Source organism: Cyprinus carpio, chromosome A14 (genome assembly GCF_018340385.1).
Source record: "Cyprinus carpio isolate SPL01 chromosome A14, ASM1834038v1, whole genome shotgun sequence".
NCBI lineage: Eukaryota > Metazoa > Chordata > Actinopteri > Cypriniformes > Cyprinidae > Cyprinus > Cyprinus carpio.
Window position 1 is genome coordinate 6,838,912 of NC_056585.1, and position 13,846 is coordinate 6,852,757.

At 41.4% G+C, this 13,846-nt stretch overlaps 1 protein-coding gene across 1 annotated transcript in view; it reads right to left on the bottom strand.

Annotated features, from left to right (window-relative positions):
- Positions 1-240: 240 nt before the first annotated feature.
- Positions 241-13,846, bottom strand: part of LOC109079918 (transcriptional regulator ATRX-like) — a 48,851-nt gene continuing 35,245 nt past the window's right edge. The window contains exons 28-35 of the mRNA XM_042769806.1: positions 13,617-13,725; positions 13,351-13,528; positions 13,029-13,220; positions 5,623-5,772; positions 3,646-3,765; positions 3,346-3,441; positions 2,106-2,234; positions 241-1,494 (exon numbers count right to left, since the gene is read on the bottom strand). Coding sequence (XP_042625740.1) covers positions 1,270-1,494; positions 2,106-2,234; positions 3,346-3,441; positions 3,646-3,765; positions 5,623-5,772; positions 13,029-13,220; positions 13,351-13,528; positions 13,617-13,725 — 1,199 coding nt within the window. The 3' untranslated portion in view covers positions 241-1,269. The remainder of the gene's footprint in view (positions 1,495-2,105; positions 2,235-3,345; positions 3,442-3,645; positions 3,766-5,622; positions 5,773-13,028; positions 13,221-13,350; positions 13,529-13,616; positions 13,726-13,846) is intronic.

The window sequence follows — 13,846 nt, forward strand, 5'->3', positions numbered from 1 at the left end:
GTATCACCCAAGACCCTGATTTATTTAAGAACCCAAGACAGTTGCTACTATATGCAATGCGTCTTCGCAGAACTCTGGACAACCCATGGGAATTCTAGACCATTCTCAAAACTGATGAAACTGAAGATAATTTTTGTTGTTTTTGAGCATTTAGGACATGGATTTGTACATATAATAATTGTACATATACATATAGAAATTGCACAACTGAAATTGCACAAAAAACAAACAAACAAGACCTGCATGTAACTCATCCTTTTGGTCACTTTATTTAAATGTGATATTAAGTAGCAGATCATATTAATGGCAGAAGTTGTTGGTGTATATGCTAACATTAGAACCTTTTCAGGAGGGGAAACTTTCTCTACATTTCTGAATGACACCCTGTGGATATCAAAGGTCTTATGTTTGCCAATGAAGTGGAGATGTGCCCAAGAAGAGAATACAGCCTGAGCACTAACCTGATAAGGAAAGTGTTGGCATTATCATATCATCAGAACAGGTTTGAAGATCGGTTAAACCACACAAACATGTATCTAATACTCGCCACACACCAACTCAGGCGCGATCCCAATGCATGTGGGGAAAATAAACAGAAAAAAAAAATAAAAAATAAACAGAAAAAGAAATTATGAACAGTACTCACAACAATATGCTAGGCAACACTACAACGAGAAGACTGATGTAACAAAAGTCCGGAGGAATTCAGCACGCAGTTTTAACACAGACATCCCATAGCATGATCAGCAACAACGAGTTTAAATACCTAAAAGCAGATTAGAAAAAAGGGGTTTTAAAACTTTAGAAGAGATCTAGCTGCTTGATATAAGGCCATTTGACTTGACGTTACATTTAAGGCGTCTGCTGCAGTCTCTCTGGAGCACAGTACCAATGACAATCCACTACTAAGAAAGATATTAGCGCAGATAGTATTTACGGGGGCTCTAGAACAGAAACGCTATGGTCCCTCCTCAATCACGCTGTTTTAATTGCAATATAATTATTTATATATGCACAGCCCTTATTTAAAGGGGAAAGATACCTGCAATGCCTAAAAGCATTTGGGGAGAATATCTTCTTCAATCTTAAATACGTGAGAGAGGAAAAAAAGAACTTGAACAACATTAAGGCTATATACACAAAATGACAAACTGCGCTGCCAAAAACCCCTTTAACAAAGTCCCAGGATCCCCTCCCGTTACTGAGGAGCTCAAGTAGGTGTCCTCGCTGTATCAGTCCAGCTGTGTGTACACCGAGGGGTGGAGGCATCTACAAGCCCTTAGACGGGCCCGGGTTCTTGCCCAGCTGTGAGGAGGGGAGGCCCTGGAGAGCCCCGAGCTGCTGGTACAACCCCAGCAGATCCATCTGATTCATGGGGGCCCCAAGACCGTTCTGCATGGCCAGCTGGTTGAGCAGCATACCCTGCCTCGCCATGGCCATCTGCTGCTCCTGCACCTTACGGTTGGCCATCACCTTCTGCACGTACATCATCAGCTGGAAAGGAAACGGAGATCGGATGTTATTCGTCCGTTATGTGGCTTCAGGGTCTCTGCTGCACCTCTCAATCAGAACCGGCGCTTTTGAGATGAACCGTGACAAAGCACAACGCTCTTCGATTACATCTGAAGACATATTTTGACATCCAATATCTTTATGAAATCCCAAGCCTAAAATCACATTTGGAATTAATGAAATAATAACCATAACAAAAACAGCAATCGTTTGGCATACATGCAGTTTCTGAAACAGAGTATGCAGTGCTGCATTTTTCCATTGAACCTTGAACAGCCTTTTCAAGTATAATAACAACAGTTTTTTGTCCCTAGATTTAAGACCTCTTAAAATGATAATTAAGACTTGTTATACCATTTAAGATACTGAGCCTTAAATCTAATCAAACTGAATTTCAGACAGTTTATGAACCTGCTGGGACGCTGAATTAATTCACACATAACATTTAACTATTTTTAACAAATGGGAAATAAAAGGGGTGCCACAGGGCCCCATATGTAAAAATCCTGTTCACTCTATTTAATTTAAAAAGTTAACGTCACAAACACAGGTAGAACATAAGACGTCACAGAAATAGTGAGAGATGAGCGTACAGTTTGTTGCTTGCCGAGGACATCATGGTAAACATCCTCCCTGTGTTTGATTTCCATCTCGTAGCCGGCCTGCCTCCCAAGAGCCATGGACTGAACCTGGGCCTCGGGTAAACTCGGGTTCTCCTTCCACTGCCAAAAACAACACACCTGTTACATCCTGTGGACCTCAACAAACAAACACTTACACGATCATCACACACACACACAAACACGTTTAGCAGTTGTTCAGAACGTAGTCCAACATCTCAAGCTTAATACTGATGACACAGCAAACTATAGGCTAAGGTGTAGGCTTTGCCCCTAAAAGCTCACGCCATGAGACGAGGATATAGTGGCTCGTTGTTATGCAGGTGTTGTAAGTGGTTGTAAAGTCAATAGAGCCATGTTCTGTCCTCCAAATATGACTCAGGCTCATCCTTCAGTGTAGGTCTCTAGAAAACTTTTTGGTAATTTTATCACCCATCCAGAGTTTCATGCATGTCTGTAGCGCAAAGCTATGCATCAGAGGTTCGGATGTGGGGTAAGTACTAACAACAACAGTGATTCTGCTTTGGTAAACACCAAATGCAGAGTGAATTTTCAGTCTTGTCTGGGAAAGTGGGTTGTGCATCATTTACTGGTTATGATGGCTCATAGATTCAACACTGGACCTGGAGCATTAAGGCACTGATATAATTCAAAATCAAAAAAAAAAAAAAACTATTGTGAATTTTGAACAAAATCAGGGCAAAACAAAGTTCATTTGGAGTTTCCGGAAGTGTTCGCTCCAGCTGTTAAACACCGGCTTTTTACCATTGGTCCATGGCAAATACGTAACAAGTAGATGTGGCCTTCTTTGATTGGGAAAACATCTGCATTTCATTTCTTCTGTTCAGTCCGGCGAGGTCAGAAATGAACACACTGGAGAACTGCTTTAAAGCATTAACTCAAGCTGTAACTCTAACCGAAAGCAACACTGATGCTTTTTCCCTCATGTTTAATACTGTAAAGCTGCTTGCTTTAAAGCAACCTATTGCATAAACATGACATGACCTGACTGGAGCGCTGAATTGCAAAGCTGTGCAAACACATCGCTACGATCAGATGCTTTTTTAACTGCTGTTTTCCCACTGCTGTCGATTTGTGTTTATTTTGTGACAGCGAGGAAAGCACGCAACACACATGTATGTATGCATATCAACCGGGTGGTTTCCGCTGGTTCACTTACAGTAAACTGGCATTAAAAAAAGTGGTCACTCACCACCTGTGCGATGATGTCCTCCAGTGGCTCCCTGGGCACTGACTTCAGAGCATTAGTGGCTTCAATCACTTTCTGCCTGCCCTGGTTAATCAAATCTTGAACACAGAGAGAAAGAATAAAGTTTGAGAAGAAACACTGAAAACACTAGACAAGATGAATTTGATATTTTCACAGAAATAACTAGCGTTCGTAAACAGCAGCTGGCAGAGCACAAGCCAAATGTCAGTGCTTGAGGACGCATGTCACAATTAGCTGCCGGCTGAAAGAATGTGAAAAGAGCATGTGGAGCTCATTACTTACCTGCAACTGTTGGTTGCTCATGGAGGCCAAGGCAGCCACGTTGAAAGGGAAGTAAGAGTTTGGTCCTGCTCCCATGCCCATCTGAGAATAGGACGGCTGGTTGGAACGCATGGACATACCCTGAAACAATAGAAGAGCGGGTCCATCAGTCGAAAAGAAACAGGGAGCTTCATTTTATGAGATGAGGTCACAGAAAAAAGTCATAATTGTAAATAATCTTCAAATCAGGTTCGGCCTGACAGATGAGTCAGCCTTCTATCACACTAGCACTTGCTGCAGGGTAATCAAAGCATTGCTTTTTGGACTTAATTTTCCACTCGATTTGCGACTTTGACATGATTTGTCTGCGAACTGGCAAAGACGCACGCCGACCGATAATTCCCAGCCAACAGATCGCTGGAGGATCCAAAAAATCCTGATGTGCACCCATGTGAACCTCTGTTAGGGTCCTGCCCAAGCTGTGTTTGTCTTACGGCTCTAAACAGAACTGAAGGTCAGCAAGACGGCTGTGTTTGTGTGTAAATGAGCTACCGAGGCAGATGCAGCCAGTCCTCTAATTGGTGCACGCAGCTCGTAAACACACTCCACAGCTGAGTGTCCGGTGTTCAGGCCTGGCACGAACAGGTGTGCGCCAGAGATGCCGGCGTGGATCACAGCTGTGCCGCAGACGTGGGACAATCTAAACGGACGCTCTTTAAGTCTGGTTTCAAAATGTGATGCTTACAGTATGACAGTTTTCAACGAACTCCGAACTGGATAGGGCTCTCTAATCACTGCGAGTGACTGCTTAAAATCCACTTTAATGGCTCTGGCAGAGTTAACGATTTTAAGGCAATCACATTACACATTTCTCAGCATACACAAATGATTGTAGCGAGATGATCAAAAGCAGGTGAATTCTTTCCGTTGCATATAATAGCTATGGCCAAGCGATTCACTGATGAAATTACTTTGATTTAAGCATAATATTTAAAACGTCTTGCCAAAAAAATAACATGAAATTTAGGAGGCGGATTACATGTAGTGCAGAATCTGTGCCAATGTGGTATGAATTACACACATGCACACTAATCCAAAGACAGTCTGCACTGTCTCAATGCTCCCAGCAGGTATAACGAACTCCTGCCCACAAATACAGGTCCTGCATTGGGCACTTAAGTTATAGTGATATTTTCCATGCTCCATGTAGTGCAATACGAGAAATTTGGTAATTTTTACTGATGGAGTATTCAAGGGAAGGAGTCTGTGTTTCTATAACTGTAGGTCTATTTGCAGATGAACATCTTTGCAATTTCATTCCTTCTTATTTTTTTCCAGCAATGGTTGAAAGCTTTTTTCAGTTTTAAGTAATTCAACCCCATTATAAAGATTTATCTTTGAAGAAGCATTTAGGTGACTACAGAACTGTTTCGAAGGGAATCAGTGTAGATATTGTTGTGATTGCAAAAGGAATAATTAGTGAATCTGAATGGAGAGAAGGCACTTGTAATATAATTCAACTGCAGAGTCACTTCTCTCCCAAAAATACTCCACTAATGAGGCCTGGGAGTGAAGAGTCTCTAATCTTTAATCAGTAAGGATTGGTGTGCTCCAGTGGGTCTAAGCAGAACAATTACCGCCCAAAGAACCCTCTTCAAGCAACAAACCTTTTTGGTAGTTCCCACTGGTTTGATGTAGCTCTGAATAAAGCTTTCTGTTTCAAGGAGTTTTATGTAAGTACATATGCACACAGTTAGACCTCTCTCGTGTTGTTTCTAAAAGTGTGGGTTAATTTCTAATGATGCTATTACACCACAATATTATTTGTGAGGTGCGGTCCATCGCTGAAGAAATAATCATCAACCTCACCAAGATTCTTAAACAGCTATCAGTAATGAAAAAAATGTGCACCTGAAATATGGCTAAAATCTAACATTATATTTACAAACTTTTATCATTACATGTATATAACAGTAAAGGGCTTGTGTGGCTACACACCTTCTTTTCGGCCTCGTATTCGGCCCAGGCTGCCTTGCGATCTTCCTCACTCAGTGCCTCTTCCTCCTTGTGGTCCAGCAAAGAGTCATGCTCGTGGTAGCCGACGATATGATCTTTGTAACTGTGAAGGAGTTCGGCCAGGAAGGGATCCTGGGATGGGAGTAAGGGTCAAAGAAAGATGGGTCAGCATCCCACATGAACACACACACACAAATGTAATCCTCTAATAATCACCATTACCAGCATAATTATTGAGCTCTGGATGAGTTAAATACTCAAAAATGTTAAATACAAAGGAGTCATATCATAAATTTTATAATTTCATTTAATGTTGTCTGAATGCATGTAATAGATCTTAATTCACTTAGCATTTTTTTATTTTTTATGTTAAAACTGGATTTCCCAGTGAAAATGTCAGACTTCTCTCTGGTGACGCATGCAGGGCTTCTTCTATCATGTAGCCTGATTAAACCTGCCCCTGTAAGCTCACGTTTATGTGTCTCAACATCCAATCAACAAACAATGCACCGAACCAAGTCCCATCCTGCATTTTCATTTGTTGATAATCTGTTACACTTGAAAAGATGTCTCGCTACCTCTATTTCCCTGTGACTTTAAAACAATTTTCTTTTTCATCTTCACTACCTCAGATGGCGTAAGATTCTGATCACCTAACACGAGTCACTAATGTGTGCACATGGACAGTCACGTGGATGTATTCATGCACTGGATGTCAAGAAGTTACACAGGTTCAGAATATGTCTTTTTTGCAGTTTAGTTTCAAGAAACTGCGTGTCTGAACTAGGGTCTAGTTTTAGAGCTCCAAAAGTTATAGTATGTTTTCATAATACAAGCTCTTTTATCTCATAATGAATAAACAAAACAGTCAATTAGCGGTAAGGTTGTGCTGCAAAGCTAAAAATAAAAAGAAACAGACTCCAATCAAGTGTTCACAAGAGCACATATTTAAAATAACTTCGGAGGCTTTCATGCAACTCTGGTATCCATGACTACACTGTTATTGAAAACAACACCTGAGCGGAGCACGATTCACATCCAGGCCTCGTACAAACATGGTTTGAAATTACTCTACAGCTATTGTTTGCTTTTCTTTGTCTTGCCAGCAACTTTACATTAAAAAGGTCAAGATCTAGAAACATCTGCTGGATCCCAACCATATGAGCATAAATGTGTGAGTTGCGTCATCACCCGATTTAGCAGCAACAACAAACAAATTAAAACAAAAACAAAATTAATCATAATCATCATAACGTTCAAAAAGAAAAGCCTCACGATTCTAAATTTAGGACTTCTTAATTGCTACAGAAAAGGTTTAGATAAACAGAATCTGAGTGACGTGACATACAGCCAAGTATGGTGACCCATACTCAGATTTCATGCTCTTTTTAACCCATCCAAAGTGAACAGGGGAGCAGTTGGGGGTTCGGTGCTTTGCTCAAAGGCACCTCAGTCATGGTATTGCTGGCCCGAGACTCGAACCCACAACCTTAGGGTTAGGAGTCAAACTCTCTAACCATTAGGCCATGACTTCCCCATAGGGGAACCCATGAGGTACAAAGTGAGCAAACTGCAATCGTCCTCCAAAGAGCCTAACATGATTAACCAGATAATGGTTTATTTCAAGAATTAAAGATAACGGCAGTAAGACAGGTATCAAAAACAGAGCCATGACTTCTGCATTACAGCAGAGTGTAATGGAGAGCACAGCTACAGATCCGTCCACATCAAGGCTTTTCAGTAAGTGGCTTTGAAAGCTGGAAAATAAAAACACGTGGTGAAAGCAAGCACAATCACGCCAGGCCTGGCCTATACCTTCCACAATCCCGACTGGATGAGTGATGGTAATTTCTGGCTAAGTGGCTAAATTAAAACATGGCTGGATGCTGCCATGTGAGGAACCCCTTCTGCATCACAACCGTGAAAAAGACTGCATGGAAAAGATGATCTCTTGTTAAAAGCGTGCAGAAGACGAGGGGCGACTGAAGTGTGAGCTGCGTGTCTGGAGCGAAAGACAACTCCATGATGAAGCTGTTGTTTGAGCACATTTCAAACACTCGCCATCATGAGAGGGCCGACCTGAACTTATCTGAACATTGGCCAATTTTGAGCCCGGTAAATGGGTCACAGAGCCGCTGGGTCAAATGACAGTGAAGCCGTCCAGGGGAGCAGGGAATGCTGAGATTCCTGATTAATCTCCAGGCTGGAGCTCCGCGGGTGGTCTCATCTGTCTCCGTAACCTGCCCTACATGTGCATCTCGACCGAAGGCACTAATGACGGTAACAAGAACTCCTGCATCGTCATACTGTGAGCTAACCCCACGCATAATGATGGGATTAGGAAAAGGATATCGTTTTACTCCATGCATGGATGTAGAATAGGTTGGGTGGGGGAATGGGGGAATCAGCAGACTGCAGTTTTTTCTTCTTCTTTCTTTTCTCAGGGAAATGGGGAGTGGGGATCCCACAGGAAGTCAAACGGTGGGAGGAAGCATTTTGCTTTTGATCAAAGCATGGAGGTGCATGAGCCAGACTGCTGCAAGGATAAACACTGCCCCAGGTAGGGAACGGTCTATCTGCCCATGTCTGAAGACCACGCTCTTTCTCATCTTGAATAGTTTCCTTGTGAGTCTTTGCAATTTTTGCTGTTTCCCAAGTATGTTTTTGAAAATGGATTGTAGACCTTCACAGGCATCTCTGTAGGGCTTGAGTAAAACATTTACTCTGAGCAATGTTAGAAGGTGCACCAATCATTGAAATCAGACATCCCTGGTGCATATCAATACTACTGTCAGAATGAGTCCTTTCTAGGCAGTTCACAGAATTGTTCAAGAAAACTGACCTTTTGTAGTGCCACTTACAGCAATGATGAGAATGCAACAGGAACCACAGAAATGGTGCACAATAAGGCATACATTGGCCGTCTATACAGGTAATCTGTTATGTCCAGACTTTTCTGGCAAAATCATTTTTTTTGCCTGATCAGTGGCACTCTTAACACATTATTTACTGCTCAACCTCTCTCTGCAAGACATTTTTAAACTGCCTTGAATAGCTATCAATTAAAAGCTGATAGCAGTAAGCATTCTTCTTGCAAGTTGTCCTGAATTAAAATGCTGAAACACACCATTGCTGGTGAAACATAACATTCAAATAAACTGTAAGAGTGCTGCTCAACTACATACATTTACGACTTGGCAAACAAAGCCAATTTACTTAATACACAGTCCCAGATGAACTCTGCTGCTGTGAAAGACACAATCTGTTTCAAAAGGTACATGGTCTTTTTTTTGCCATTTGTTGTCCTTCTGAATGATTTTCAGCACATTTGCAGCTATTTCAGCCCAACTGCCTCTTAAGGTTTTTGATCATGCCACCTCATATTAAATGCAATTTATATACACAAACTCTTATTTCACTCATTACCATGGCTATAAACATCTGCCGTTTGCTCTTTAGAAGACAGGGTGTGAGGAGTGGGAAAATGGAAGCATGACAGACTGCATCCATAAAAAGAAGCAAAAAAGATACAGTAGCTTCAGAAAAGTGTGGAAGAATTTGTGTTTTCTTCAGATGTCTAAAAAGGGGCATGTTGGTGAACAAAAATCTTATCTACTGCTTTAAAATGAAGAGCCTAATGCTTGCCTCAGATTTCACAAGACACTATGTTTGACATGCAGGTGCACCAAACCAAAGAAACCAAGGGGTCTCAAGGAAATGTGAAGGAATGTGAAGGATTGAGATATTTGTAATACCTAACCTTAGCCAGGCAAAACATACTCTACAGCTGCAGACAAATTATACGCATAACCTCAGTGCCCTGATATAAACAGTCTGTGTCTGCAGAGCTCTTGATGTCTGGCACAGGGCCGGATGTCAGGTGTCCATCAGGCCTGCTTCAACTATCATTTTTTCTACCATTTACTTAATGGAATAGGTTAGGGTGAGAACTTCTACGACGCACTGCAGTTCACACCTACAGCTCTTTCATTCAAGTTAGGGCAAACATCTAAAAACGGAGGGTTGGAGGCACCCACTCATTTAAGGAACATCTGGGAGACTTATTAAGACCAGCTCCTGCACCTAATTATCCCAACTTAAGTCTGTTCCTTTGCTCAATGAGACCCAGTCGGCGGGGGAGCCTGAGCGAAAGCAAATTACCACTTTCCCACCGATGGACCACAGTCAGGAAGTGTACACACCGACCCAACCATGTCACTCAAGTCTACCCACGGGTCTCAGCTCTATAATGGGCCTCCGAAGAGCCCCAGGCAAGGCCAGACCCCAAGCTGGGTGGCTCTCGTGTCTGGGCCACAGCACTCTTCTTTGTCATTAGAGTGGAAGTCCGCTAACTTCCTTTGTCTCCAATTAGTTTCTCTGAAAAGCACAAGAACATCCTAAAAGGGGTTTGGAATAATGACTGTTCATCAGGTCGGGGGAGGTTTACAGTGTTCCTTTGAAAACTTCAGAGACCAAGCAGTGAATCAGCGTAACAGATGGCCTTCATGATGGCATGATGTTTGGGTGAGCTGCAGCGGCACACAGGTTCAGAAGCAGGATGTGTGCTTCAGACTGAGAGGGGGCGGGGGAGTCTTCCCAGAAACACCAGGGAAAGTAACATGGGAAAGGAAGGACTGGTGGGAATAGCTGATATCGCCAGAGTAAGTTTATAGTGTACTATTACAAAAGGAATCACTTACACCCTATATCTCAGAGGCTTTTACGGAGATGTTAACTTAACTATCAGGTTTCATTTGTATTTTAATATATAGAATATTTAACAAATGAATAAGATCACATTAAGAGTGCAGGCTTTGCACAAATGAGCTAAAAACAGGACTTAACCTCCAGTAAATGTCTTGTCCACCTCAAGCAAGTAAACATTATAGGTGGCGTTTCATTTTACGTTATTTGATGAGGTTTGATTGATTTTTTCAATCCTTTTGACTAAATTTAGGACAAAGCCTGAATACAGATTTAAACCAATCAAATATATTAAACTCCTAAATTAACTTCTAACGATAGAACAACATGTAAGGATCATCTCTCTTTCAAAAACTTTGGTAATGGGGTTAAACAGTTGAGTTTTACAAACGTGTTAACATTATTGTGAGATGTCGTCTATTTCTTGGTGTCACAATTTCATTAATTACTCATTTTTTTTTAACTGAATTTTTTTTTTTCCTACAATAAAGTGAAAAGTGTCAAAAATATGATGCACAATTTTAACAGTAAAAACCGGGGTGGGTGGGGTGAGTAAATTTATTTAATTGTTTGTTGACTATTTATTTTATGTTATTATGTTAGTTCAAATCTGTCCAAAGAACATAAGATTTGTTTACACACACAAAAAAAGTGCATGTCATATTCTTTTGCCTTATTTAAAAAAAGATCAAGATGCAGACACAGTACACAAGGTAAGGAAAGAGCGATGGGCAGAGGTCTGCCAGGTTTAAACATATTTCCTGTGTTCCATAAACTTGGCGAGGGTATTGTGAGAAACAGAGATATGACTACAGGCTTTGAGGGATGACTGCCTCATCTTCAGACGATTACAGGCAGCAGATTCCATCCATAACAGCTGACTTTCTGCATTCTGGTGCACATATGGCCTAATGTGGTCAATCTGCCACGCACAAAGGTAGGTACCTCCGATAAAAAACAACAAGCTTCCCAAACATTAACTCCAAAGTGAGCGGCTCATGATAAAGTATTGAGGACTTCAGCAGAAGGATGTGGGGGGCTGTATCTTCCCCAGTATAAACCTTCTGTGGTACACAAGACAAATATCTGCACAGCTGTGTGCTTTGGACACATTTGTTGGATGTGCACTGGATGCCTTTGCCTCCAATTAAAGGATCCCAGCATCACTGGTTCTGCGGTATAAAGCTCTTTGGTAAACAAGGGTCACAGAGTGCAGCTGTGTGCTGTTTTGAAAGACTGGATGTACAATCGAAGGCCGATGTGTTCTTGTAAAATCTTCAGGGGTTCTCTCTCGTGTGACCGCACACCTGTGCTTAGATAGGACAGAACTATTAAGATGAGAGCTGAGCACTGTTCTTCCAATCTTCATCCCTCTAGGAAGACTGAATGCTTTGGAAACCAGGCGCACGAGTAAATAACAGCGTCTCAATCCCTGTGAACATCAAAAGGTAATGTGCACAGGATACAGGCCAGGAGCATTCAGCTTCAGCAGTGCACACACGATTCTGCAGTGAGGCAGATTTTGGGGGTTGTGGAATGATTTCTTTCATCACAGGCAGTCTTGGATCACTTAGTGCACTGAAAAACCACTGCAATTAAATATTCGGTCACATGACCACAGTATGACTCCTCCAACGGACCAACGGACCCAATAGGAGCACAGAAATTGAAATCTAAAGGTGTTTGCGAGAAAGATGTTCAGAAATAAATGTATACTTGCAGGGTTGATTATTACATTGTCAAAAAATGTAAACTATATTATCTCCCAGTGATTTGTAAACAAGCTCGGATGCACTATATAACCAACTTTTAATGTGAGTATACTGTATGTAATCTGCAAGTAATCTATACACTATATAGCAAATCCACACAGCACCAGTGTTTATCAGGCAAAATGTAGTTTCATGTAATATACATACATATACATATACGTGCGCGGACACACACACACACACAGTGACCACATACATGTAAATTGTTAGTTTTTTTTTGTATATTTCAACTAAATTATCACCCTGCACTTTATACAAAGTTGGATATAGAAGTATGTTAAACTTTATCTGCATATATACAAGTATACCCGTGTAGGCCAATATATACTATGTGTGACCCTGGAGCACAAAAGCAGTCTTAAGTCGCTGGGGTATATTTGTAGCAATAGCAAAAATTACATCGTATGGGTCAAAATTATCGATTTTTCTTTTATGCCAAAAATCATTAGAATATTAAGTAAAGATCATGTTCCATGAAGATATTTTGTACATTTCCTACTGTAAATACATCAAAACTTAATTTTTGATTAGTAATATGCATTGTTAATGACTTCATCTGGACAACTTGAAAGGGGATTTTCTCAATTGCATCCTCAGATTCCAGATTTTCAAATAGTCAGCCAAATATTGTGCGTTCATAACAAACCATACATCAATGGAAAGATTATTTATTCAGCATTCAGATGATGTATACATCATTGACACCTAAGACTGGTTTTGTGGTCCAGGGTCACACATAGTAAATTACAACTGCTTGATTGCTTGTAGCCATAGACTGCTCAATGTGCGAGGCATGAGGATTTTAACATCTTGTCAATATTAATATCACGATTTTCTTTAAAGCTGCTTTGAAACGATGCGTATTGTGAAAAGTGCTATACAAACAAAACAGACAAAAACGGCGGTTTTCACCTTGGGCAGCATGGGTGTGGCGCGCTTGCTCTTCTTCTCAGAGGGATCGTCCAGCTGGTCGGGCTCAAACGCGTAGAGCTCCGTCAGTTCGTTCATGGTAAAGTGACGTTCAATCTGCTGCTGGTCTACAACTCTGAAGGACAGAGACTGTTTGGTGACTTGACGGTCATAGATCTTCTCCTCCATGGTTCCCTATAGAAAAGAATCACGTCCAAAAACATTACAGATCTGATCTGCCCTGTCTGTGAATAAACGTGGATATTTCTACATGGAATAATCACAGCAAACACATTCGTCCAAATCTCAGAACTAAATTTCTCACCTGAGCCAAAAACCTGTAGACAAACACAGTCTTCACTTGGCCAAAGCGATAGACTCTGAATATGCTCTGAATGTCGTAGGATGGGTTCCATGAGGCGTCGAAAATGATGACCCTGTTTGCGGCGACCAAGTTGATCCCAAGAGAGCCAGCTCTGGTTGAGATGAGGAACAATCGACCCCTGAGGAGAAGAACAAGAACACAAGTGCTTGACAATCACGGAGAAACAGTTCATCGGTTTGCTACTCAAAAGTGAAAAACATCTTTACCGAACATTACTGGTGTCATTGAACTCCTCTGCCCATTTCTTCCTGGTCACAGCGTTTGTTGAACCATCTAGACGATAGTAGTCAATGTTTCTGAACCACTTGCCCTCACCTGAGGAAAGAATAACAGCACAGCCAGTCAACAATCAAGTTCTAGCAAAGGTCTTACGCAGCTGTCATCCCTGGTAGGGTTCGCTGTATATGGAGAGCCTAGGGGAAAGTATGTACCCTAC